The sequence below is a fragment of the Bemisia tabaci genome, unplaced genomic scaffold (genome assembly GCF_918797505.1).
Source record: "Bemisia tabaci unplaced genomic scaffold, PGI_BMITA_v3".
In the NCBI taxonomy this organism is placed as follows: Eukaryota; Metazoa; Arthropoda; class Insecta; order Hemiptera; family Aleyrodidae; genus Bemisia; species Bemisia tabaci.
Window position 1 is genome coordinate 67,282 of NW_027311736.1, and position 12,028 is coordinate 79,309.

Here is a 12,028-nt window from a genome sequence, read left to right on the forward strand (position 1 = left end):
TTTTCCTCCGTGAGCCCTGCCAGAGATTGGATTGCGAATTACATTCCTCCTCGTTGAGTAGGTTTGTGCGGTGAGATTTAAACCGGGGTTCTTTCATCGCGTCCTGTCGGTTGGTTAGCAATTCAAGACACCTGTGCCAACCTGCAAGCTACTTAAGAAACAAAGTTCATTCATGCCAAGCTCTGAAGATTTTACTTTATGATTACGCACAATAAATCCCTTCCTTGAGGGAGGGGTAATTCTATTCCAAGGGCGCAATATTCAAGTTTTTACAAAAATTTGATTTTCAGTTCTTAACGAAACTGTTTACCGCCTGTAACCGCCCGACAAACACAAAATTTCAAAAATCGGGCTGCTGGTGATCAGGCAAGCATAATGTATGCAATAATGCCACCATCTTTTGAAGTGAATTTTCAGTTTTTTAAATAGGACACATCCTGTAGGTAAGGAATACAAAAAGCTAGGTACTTCAGCTCTTTCTATTTCAGACAAATACATTTATGTCTAATTCGACCTCCTGTGGTGTAGTGGTTGTAGCGCTTGCTGCATGATCGGGAGGTTCTGGGTTCGATCCCCAGCAGCCAGGTGACACGAGTTTGATGATCTCAAACAACGGTTATCTGGAGCTGGCTGGTTATTAGGGGCGTTAAAGCGCAGAATTATCCCTCGTGGGATACGTGAAGCGAAAAAGAAGAAAATTATCTTACAGGCTTTCTGAAATTATACAGTCGAAACGGAACAGACAAACACGGACGCGGAAAAACTTGTTTGACCTTGTTACTGAGCTTCCGGTGAAGAAAACACAAGCGTTCGAATATTTAGCGCGTAGCCTCTGATAAAGCATCGTTGCTAAATTGTGCTGAAAAATCAGCACTATTCCCCATTTACACACACATGCTAAATACCTCAATTTACTGGCACAACCTGGCAACTTTGTGATAAAGTATGCAGGTCGTCAGAGAGGGAGTTGAAAAATGAGACGTAACCAAGTGAATGGAGTAGGAAAGCTGAAACGACCTTAGAATCGACATAAATTATTCAGTGTGCGAGAGCGGACGAAGGAGACGGGGGTGGGACTGTCTTGGGATGACTAGAAATAAATGGAGAGTGTCGCGCTGCAACTCTGCCGCGCTGAGGAAGAACATCGTAAGAGTCATTAAACGTTGTCCAATTTGCTTTGATAAAATGCAAATTTTCTCGGGAACTGTCGAATATGTTCCCCTCTATTTTTCCGTGACTTTTATTCGCACTCTGACCTAATGTATCCCTAAATTTCAATGAAAAATGAATCTTAACTTTTGTCAAAAATAAATAATTTATCGGAGGAAATTTGGCAACATTCGGACGTTCTCCCGGCGTCCTGCTCGGTGAAACTGAGAATCCCGAGCCTGACCATTAATGAAGCCTAGCAACAGCCCCTCTTGCTCTTTTTAACGCGCTCCTCGAGGTGTTCGCTTTGCTCAGGCAAAACGTCGTATGGAAATTCCAGTGTTGCCAGATTGCTTTCAATGAAATATTTATTTTCGAGACAATTTTTACATACATTGGTTTTTTAAAAGTTTTAGATACTTCAGATAAAACTTTGGTTCAATAGTTGGCAGAAAAATATTCATAATATATCTGGGAATTTCCTGTTTTATTGAAAGAAATTTGGCAACGTCCGCAGGTTTATATGGCGTTCTTCTTTAACCCAGTAGCGTTACCGTGCTTTTTATCTTCCTGATACTAATGAGTTCGAACAGCGCTAAGAACAAATGAACGCTTGAGTTGCGATGCTGTGATAATACTATGCAGCCTTTCCTAGTCTCTGACAACTAACCATGACGGTAGGACTGTGTTTGTTTTATATTTACAAGTCTAAGAATTCCTTACTTCCTAACAGCCCATGATGTCTTATTAGAGCAAATGTATCAATAAAGACTGCCTCAAGATTTTATGGCAATTATGATTCGTTGGATAGTTAGGAATATGCTTAAAACTGCGTACGATGATAGAGATATATTCTTAAGGCGCGCTCTTCCAACACCACGTGTTGGATTTACCGCCTTGTTTCTGCCTAAATTTAGTCAATTTATTCTCTAATGAAATTCAAAAATTATGCTAGCCGTTATTAAATACGGATCTGAGGACTTGGTGAGTTCTCGGACCACCGCTCTCTTTTTGTGCCGTAGTATATTGATTTATTTCGCAAGGAAAGCTCCGTACTCTTAAAGGATGCCTGTCGTTCTAAATGCGTTGAAGCCCCTTCAATTTTGTATGATACTGTGCAACACCTCCGTTGCGAAATAGTTGCTTGAGGCGCCGTGGCAAGTGGCTGCGCTGAGGCTCCTTCAAACCTAACTGGGATACTTCACGCATTGCGCAATGCGTGAAGTATCCCTGTTAGGTTTGTAGGCGCCAGTGCGCGTCTTGCGATGGCAGCAGTCAGCACGCCGCTCCGCTCTGTGTTTGGTTTGATATTTAAAGTTGCTAAGTCCGCGTTTTTCAACTGATGATTATGAAATGTTTGCACAATCTGCATGGATTGCTCTCATTTAAATTGATGAAAAAAAAAATATGTATTAAAGGAAGGGTTATCTGTGTTTTGTAAATATTAAGGTGGCCTCTGGTCAAATTCAATGATTTCCAAAGCACTCTAACATTTTATTTCATATTTAAGGCTTTTACTGTCCTCCAACATGGTTCCCGTATGGGCATACTTTTTGCTTGATTGCATAGGCTAAGTAAAAAATTGTGCGCAAATAGTCACGACTCGGAATGAGAATGCCTCTTGTTGTTCATTTGAAGTGCACTACGCAATAAGGAAATACTGTTCCTGACTCATCGATGAAAGCACCTATCCATCTGCATGAGACATCTATATCTATTTTCATTTTTTTCTGCAGTACAGCTCATTTAATGCAAAAGGCTTTTTTTGGCTGACTCTGCACGAATGACGAATATTTTGTAGGCCGAATTCACAGACCAGGCATCGCTACTGGAGATACTAAATTGCGCATTGCCTTAATTCATACCTTGTTTGGGGCTCGATTGTGACATCATTGAATAAAGTGAGGATTTTTTCTGTAAAAGGCTGCATGAGGCTAGTAATGCTGTTCAGATTGTGGAATTTTTTTATGGCGTTTGCGGCAGACGAAATTCCTTCACACTCAACTTTTTTCCTTACAAAAGTGAGGAAAAACTCGGAGGAGATTCAGGGAAAAATTCATGGCAAAACTGTTGGATGAGTTACCTACAACTACAGGACTATGTTGCACTATCTTCGCAGCATTGGAAGTCTCATACGCTTTTTTACCGAAAAATGTCTTCATTCTATAGAATAGCGGATGGCTTCTAATGGCGAGGCGTGAATGATCGATTATCGATATTTCTCCATTTGAAGCTGTGGTAAAGAATCGATTATTAAGGTATTCACTGCGAACACACTGTTTTTCGATCCTTTTCCATAGGTTTAAATAGTAGATCAATCGTTGCATCGCAAAGCACGCCGTGACACTGATAGCCTCTATAAGATGAGCTTTTAATAAGAAGGTCCAATGTAGTTACAACTGATTTTCACAATGTAACGCCGTGCTGGTAGCTTTTGATTTTATTTTATTTTTTATTTTTGTACTTTTTTAGCGGTTGATAATGGTGTCGTGAGACACCGAAACGTCCACGGGAACAAAAAACACATTGGATCTAGAGTCCAGACTCTTGAAAACATCGACAAGAAAAAATACTCTTGATTCAATCGGATTTTTGCTTAAATCAAGAACCAGCCATCTTAATTTGAACGGATTTCCTTTTGATTTAAGCAAAAATCTGATTGAATCAAGAGTATTTTTCTTGTCAATGTATTCAAGAGTCTGGACTCTAGATCCAATGTGTTTTTTTCCAGTGTCCCGTGTATTTTTATGTATTTAAGCTTTGTTTCCACTGTTTCCTTCTTTTACTTTTACCATTTCCGTTTTGGGCTGCCTGTGTACCTTCGTCTTCGTTCCAACTGATTTTCTAAACGATGCCCATTTATTCTTGTGTTTCAGGTGCCGGTTGGCGATGACAGAGCCGCGCTCGGCTTTGGAACCTGCCTGGGCCTGGGCGGGCGGTCTCTAATGCGGCGCTCAGGGGGTTGCGTTCTCTGGCTGGAAGGCGCGCCCCTGGGCCCCGCTCCCGGGTGGCGGCGGCGGGCGTGCCCCCGGGCGCTCGGTAGCCGGTAGGGCGGCGGGCGCGGGCGCAATGGGCGAGCCCTGTCCCTTATGAAGCAATGCTGGTTGCCTGGCGCTGCGCCTTCCTGCTCGTGCTCAAGACCCTCGTCGTCGGCGTGGCCCACACTCACAAGCACAGCCCCCGCGTGGTCCGCACCAAGTACGGCCTCCTCCGCGGCATCGTCCACGAGTCCCTCCGCGTCGAGGCCTTCCTCGGGGTCCCGTACGCGACGCCCCCGACCGGCTCGCTCCGCTACATGCCCCCCGTGACCCCCTCCATGTGGGAGGACACCCGGCTCGCCGACGCCTACTCCCCGGTCTGCCCGCAGCGCGTCCCCGAGATCGGGAACCGCACCGAGGCCCTCATGGAGCACCCGCGCGGTCGCCTCGTCTACCTCGAGAAGCTCCTCCCTCTCCTCACCAACCAGAGCGAGGACTGCCTCTACCTCAACATCTACATGCCACTTCTCGGTGAGTCCTCCCTCATTCTCCAATTATCTAGATCCAATCTTTAACCAGATTCCCTTGCAGATCAGCGGGGTGAATGTTGAAATTGACAGACGAAGCTATAGACAAAAAACACTAAAAAAAGATTGGTAGAATTTACCATTCCTTCACGCTGTATTTCACACAGCGTCAATTTAGAGTCAATTCTGCCAGAAGAAAGGTAAACGTTACTGTATGCTGGTACAGGTAACCATTCCTCTGGCAGAATCGACTTTGAATTCACGCTGTGTGAAATACAGCGTGAAGGAATGGTAAATTCTACCAATCTTTTTTTTCAGTGAAGACGAAAGGGATATGGAGGGATCCTATCGGTGGAGGCAGGTGGTTGCAATGGACAAAGAAGGTGAGTATTCTATAAAACGGCAACCAACGAGAAAACCTATAGTTAGTCCATCATTTTCTCCCTTATCGTATAGGAGCCACTCATTTCAACCAATAGGATCCCTCCATACTTCCTATGTCTTCTTGTCTATGCTTTGTCTATCGATCAATTTCAACAATCAGCCCGCAGTTGAGCCAACCAGTGGCGTGGCCAGCTTTAGGATGTATCCATTGATCTTCATTTAAACCTATGGAAAAGGATCAATAAACACGGTGTTTGCAACGGACACCTTATAATCGATTCTTACCATAGCTTCAAATGGGGAATATCGAATCGATCATTCTCGGTGCCAACTTGGATGGATCTCAAATTGTTTGATGGCAAAATCTAATTTTCGTGCGGCAGATGTGCAGTTCTTCTTGGTGCTTCGTCAATCTTCGGCTATCTTTCGTGTCATGGGAAAAAATTTAATGTTGATTTGGCATTTATACTGTTAAAAAAATGTACGACAAGTATCAAATGCTGATTTTACACACAAAAAAATGCTAACTCAAATAAAATTTAATCATTTGACCGTGGACGTAATTAACACAGTATTGTTTTATTGTAAAATCAGCATTTTTACTTGTCGCACATTTTTTAACATTATAAATGCTAAATTAACATTCAATTGTTTTCCCTGCAGTTCATCTGGCCGAGGACAATGCTATGCCCGCTTATAGTTGGGACCAGAAAGAAAATCCTGCGTCAAATTTCTGCGAGTGGATTTAGTTGATTTTTTTACTTTCTAGCCAACTTCCGTTACAACACGTTACGATGCGTCTACACATGGTTTTCACTTGGCAGCAATGGCGACCATACATCCGAAAATCTCGATCTACTCCCAAGATGCGTCGAAAAGTTGTTGGATACAAAAGTTGGTCAACATTCATTAAGCAACATAGTCTAGTTTTTGACTTTAGCAGAGCGTTTTGTTCCCTTAGATTTGCAACCCCGCCGATCCGGTCGAAAAACTTGACCAAATACCTTCGTGGATTTGCCTCTGAAAATTCCACGATTATGATGAGCCCTGATGCTTCGATGAAGCATATCTTCCTAGCATTTGGATACGAAATATTTTTCAACGGAGCACTAAAATTAGCATTCACCCTCACTTAATGTTTATATTTTGAGTCTGTTTTTCCGTGCACGCTTCATTGCTATTCAAACAGTGCTTTTTGCAATGATGAGATGAATTTTTCCGCTTCTTCAAAGCGGTGCAGTCTGAGATGTTTTCCGCGGAAATCCGAGGGAGAATGTCTCTCTCGCCGTCACTAATCGCGAAAGCACCTGAAATTCTGTCCGGTGGAATTAGCCGGAACAAAACTTTTTTAATTAAACAGCAACTTTTTTCCCGTCTCCTTAAAGCTTCATTGCGGAATTAATTAAAATTTAGTGGTGACGAAAGTGAGACCGCCGACGGGGGCGTGAAGGAAAAGCGAAGATCAACTCGGCCGAGAGAACTAATTAGAATAATTCTCTGAAGTAGATAAATTCAATTTTCGCTTGTCGGTCAATTTTAAAATTCTAAGAGAGCTCCAACCTTGAGGAGTGAAGTCCGAGATAGTCTGATGAAGCGTCCTCCTCGTACCGCGTTCGAAGTGTTAAATCCGTTGTCAAAGAGATTTGACCGTGTTTAAGCGAGTAAACGAAGGGATATATTTGGAACAGGATCGGAGTGGCTCACATCTGAGGGCGTAGACCCTTGGCTGGTTAAAGGAGCGTAATGTCATATTTCCTAGTAGGGCATCCCGTACGTGGAGAGGGGCTCAGAAAATCTTGGCAAAGCAGCACGAGTTTACGCTATTTTCAGGTTCAAAGTTTATTAATCGCACAGGGTGAAAATTGCAAAATTGAACGTATCGAAGTAACCGACAGACTTCTGAAATTAAAGAAAACATAAAAAGCCCATTAGACGCATCCAAGCACCATTATTTCAGAAGGAACTGAACCAGTGATGCGGTTTACACGAGCTTAAGATGTGGGTCTGCAAATCCATCCTAAAAAAGAATCAGACATGAACCTGGGGGAAAAAATCGAGTATTAACACAGCCGAAGGCAGGAGAGACATATTCGGGCCTCTTTTTTAACTTTTCTCCCGAATATCTGAGCGACACCCTACTGACAGGATACATATAGCACAGCATTGAGAGCTCAAGCTTTGAGTCATCGCGCCTTCAATTTTTCAGATGCAGCACGGACGTCCATCAAGTACGAATAGTTGTATCTTTGCGCCGTCGTCAACGTGTATCCTTTCCCTTGCTTTATTTCCATATTGTGTTTTTTTCCGTTTGTCTTATTCGTAATGGTGCTTCAAGCACTACGTGAGTAACACAGCAAAATGTAGGAGAAATGTGTGCGGGCCTCTTTTTTAACTTTTCTCCCGAATCAAGCGACACCTCATTGACACACTGAAAAAAAAGTGGAAGTGGGATTGACCATAATGGTATAGTAAAAAAAAATATGGTGATAAAAAGCCAAATAATGGTCGATTTAAGCATCTAGATGAAAGTGAGAATCATACTCGATATAAAAATTACCATACCCGGATTGTAAATATCAGTTAGGTGTGTCTGTCCATCGTTTAGGTATTTCTCACCATCAGCTGGGTATTTTTTACCATACGATGAGTTAAAAGTATGGAATAACATGGTAACACTTGCGTTTGATATCTGTAGGCATCTGTATGCGACTGGTCATGGTGTTGGTAGGTTAAATTTACCATACTGGTATAGTCAGCGTGGTGAGAGCTCCCGCTTGACTGCGCTGCGGTCTGTGGTCCGCCATTTTTCGTTTGTCTGTTTGTCAGTTATAAATTTATCACGTTGAGGGTCGGAGTCCGTGGCTGTGTTTTATTGATCCATATTAATCCATGTGAATCCACGCGTAATTTGCCCAAATTTGTGTTCGAATTGTCCCTAAAGCTACCGTCTTCTCTTCGAATCTATCTATATTGATCTGCCACATACATTTTCTGAGATTTTTTCGTTATTCGTATCGACCAATTTCTGGAGGTTAGGAGTTGCTACAATGAATCTGGCTTGCAAAGTGAAGGAATCCTGAAAATTTGAAAACCTTCGCAAAGTTGTTCTGCAATCCAGTGAATATCGGTTCTGTGTAAAGTCATTTCGAAAACATAAAAGTGCGGAAGTAATTTGAAAATAATCGACTAGAAGTGATTTTTGAATACTTCGTTCGTAGGTATATCTATATTCTTGTTAAAATTTTCGAAGCTCAACATACTCAGATGAAGAGACAAATGTGCGTGGGATTGATGTTTAACTGTAACTTTAAGCAAAATTTGGCAGCTTCTGCCCCACCGTGAACCGTGCGATTGGATTTTCATGTAGTGTCTTTTTGTGGGTATATTTTGAACTATCTATTTATTATATGCAATTAAATTTTCCGTGGATCTGATTTAGTCTGTAAATGATACCTTAACGCGAATAACAAGTATGGTTTTGGTATCATTTACTTGAAATCAGTGAAGCAATTATCTGCTATTTCTCGTTGAAACTGTCTTTAACTGCCATTGATTGTGTATGTAACGGAATTTCTAAAAGTAAGATGTAAGTAAAATATCCACGACTTTCATCAAAAGCATTTAATAATATAAGATGAGTGGATTTTAGAATCTACAAGGTTTGTCGCAGCATCTGGATGCTTGAAATTACCATACTAGTCAGTCGGGAACGCCACACTGGCACTGTGTCGCATAGTGTCAGCCGTATCGTGTTATTTACCATACCGGTATATTGGTAACTATGCTGCAGCTTCACTGTGTAAAAAATCAAGTAGACAGTATGGTAAATAACACCCAAACTCTGGTAAATCCCACCGATTATTTTTTTCAGTGCAGCGTATACCAGAACATTGAGAGCTTACGCTTCGCATCATCGCGCCTTCAATTTTTTAGATGCATCACGGACGTCCATCAAGTACGAATAGTCGTATCTCTGCGCCGTCGTTAACGTGTATCCTTTTCCTCGCTTTATTTCCATATTGTGTTTGTTTCCGTTTGTCTTAATCGTAATGGTGCTTTAAACTAGTAGCAGAGAGTAGAGCATTGCGAGTTCACGACGCACGCCATCGCGTCTTACATTTTGCATATGCAATGTGGACAATGGACATCCATCTTGCGCGAATAATTGTATTGCGTTTACACTTTAGATGTCTCTCACTCTTGAATTTCGAGATAAGTTAAGGTTAAGTTTGCCCGAGATATGCTATGGAATATCCAAATCAATAGTCATTTTGAGACGGAAGAGATATGTTTAAGCAGGTCTCTCAAGACGTCTATAAAGGGTGCGTATGTCTGAAAAACGAACCGACCATCGCTTCTGAGGGAGTTACACATGGCGAATGAAGGAGGGGGATGACAAAGCGCCTGTATGTCAACAAAAAGGTGAACTATTCACAGAATAGTGTTTACACTTCGAACGACATGAGGGATGAATGTCACACTCCAAAAACGACCTTATTTTGAGTAATTTTGTCCTAAATCTAACCAGAATGTTTGTTTATCTAGTTTGCTAAAAATCATGTTCGAAGTTGCATGATCTACAGAGCATTGCAAAGCTAATACATCGTTTCAGTCTCACTTTCAAATCAGGTAACTCCACCGAGCGTGAATCCATTTCACTGAACGCAGCTCATCCGAAAAATTGCACCGATCTTTTATATTTAGCGAGAGGATTCGGTAGTTTTCCTTCATAAAATCTGACACTTTGAGAAAGGAGCCAAGTCGAATCCAATCGCGAAAATCAGCCTGACGAATGTGTGACATTTAGAGTCGAAGTCACTCTGCTAAATCCTCGACTCTCCAATTCAGATGCATCTCTTCCGGCTCATTTTCCTTACGACAATAAGGCTCAAAGTCCCCTGCTTCCGATTGTGTTTCGCAGCGTCCCCCTCCCACCTTTCGAAACAGCTAAAGCAGCGTTGTTTTCGATCGGGGAAGAGCTAGTCGTAAGAATCGAAGGGGAGTTTTTCACGCCCCATTTCATCGACGGCTGGGAATGGTCCCCCGCGGGCCGGAGGGAAGGGGCTAGCTGGGCAAACTCCCTTCAAGTGCTGCCAATTTTGACAGTCCCCCGTTTTCTGATTGAGCGCACCGTTGTCACGTTTTGGGGGTCATGTAAACGTTGACTTAGAAAGATTTGACCAGAATTGCTGAGTTACCGAAGAAAGTAGTGAGTGGATAAACGAAGGTCTCATCAGCTGAACCTAATAGTGTCTGAATGCAAAATTGTATAAGAAATATCCTCCGTCCTTCGTAAAATTGTCAATTTATATAGCTTTTAATAGAGCTGAAAATAAAATTTGTCGATGAGTAATGACTAAAACAATTTTACTTGCGTTCACTTACTTTTTTGTTATAGTCCGATCCTCTATTAAGTTTCTAAACAAGTTTTTTTTTTTAAAAAAGGTTCCTTTACAATGCTGACCGTACAGTTTTTCATGTTTTATCGTTTTAACGTTTGACGTGCGTGATAATCATAAAATTTACACCTGAAGTTGAGTGATTAAATACTCAAATGCAGTGAATCACGGATAATTCAACAAGGATCGACCAATAAAAATGTATATAATCGAATAGAACCAAAGTAGCATAGTGCAACGAAAATATTGAAATTAAATTGCAATTTCATTTCAATGAAATAGTAATTTTTTTGCCATTAAATTGCAATATGTTTTCATCATCTAGTCGATTTATGCTAATTTTAAACAATCAACAAAATGAGTTCCATGTGTCAGAAATATAGGCATTATGCAATACAATGAAACATTGCAACTTATTTCAGTTTTATCGCAATGAGTTTCAATAAATGGAGCCCCTTCAAATAGAAGCTAGGCAACATACACAACACTCAGTGGAATTGCATTAATTTTACAATGTAATTGATACTCATTGCAATTTGTGCTACTGGGGAAGGAGAAGAAATCTTAGTTTATTCAAAGGATTTTGAGTCTTTCGGATGATTGGTGGCAGTTTGACAAAGAATGGAGGCCTTTTTCCAAAACATTTCACGCCCAAAAGCCTAAGCCTATCTAAAAACTTCACATTCGTACTTACGGCTCTCTTCCGTAAAAACGGTATACTTGGAGCATCTTGACAGCAAGGTAGAAGTGGTTTTAAATCAAGGATTTTCCGTTTGATTAGAAAATTCAAGGTCATTAAAAAAAAGTAAGTGTTGGTCTTTTAAATCAATCATGATAAGATCGCCTATCTTTAATGAAAGTTAATTTACCTTAATACCACAGATGGGGCCGTTATGGTGATTTTATTCAATGTTGACATTTTGGTTAAGATGATTAGTTATCTCAATAAGATTTTTTTACTGATTTAATTTGAGGGTTTTAATAACATCCAATCCTTCTTTTTTTTATCATTTATTATTATATATTTTTTATAAGGATTCCTTTTTCTTCGTATTGGCAGCCCTGTGTGAGTCGGTGCGCGACAGTTGATTCGGCTGCGCTCCTCTCGTCTATCAAACAGTCATTTTCTCAAGCTTCTCGTGTGAAAACTTGGGCGTATTATTTACGGCATCGCCTAAGTTTGCGCACTCAATTGCGCGGAAGAGTATTCAAATTTCCTCCAACTATCGAGCACCTAATTCTCGCTTACCGGCAAGAGCAGCGCCGTTAAATCAACTGAAATTCAGCGCGGCTCCCGATGCGATAGCGAGGGCTTCGGGCGCTCTATTCAAATGAGGATAAGGCCCGGAAAAAAGCGCCGTTAGCTTTGTCATTCCGAGACAAAACCACTTATATTCAACGGGCCAGCATTGATGAAACGTGGTTTTTCTCGATGGGAAAGAACATATCTGTTCTGATATTTTCCTGCCTTCCATATCTTTTAAGAGGTCCGAACTAGAAATAGAACATATACACATAAAAACCGCTTTTATAGCGCTCTCGCGCGCTCTGCGACACCTAGCCGCCAAAGTTACCTATCCTGCCAAAGCCT

General features: G+C 41.4%; 1 protein-coding gene across 1 annotated transcript in view; it reads left to right on the plus strand.

The window, feature by feature from the left end:
- The first annotated feature begins 4,025 nt into the window (after positions 1–4,025).
- LOC109031247 (neuroligin-1) overlaps positions 4,026–12,028 on the plus strand; it is a 239,331-nt gene continuing 231,328 nt past the window's right edge. The window contains exon 1 of the mRNA XM_072305654.1: positions 4,026–4,658. Within this exon, the coding sequence (XP_072161755.1) occupies positions 4,247–4,658 (412 nt within the window). The 5' untranslated portion in view covers positions 4,026–4,246. The remainder of the gene's footprint in view (positions 4,659–12,028) is intronic.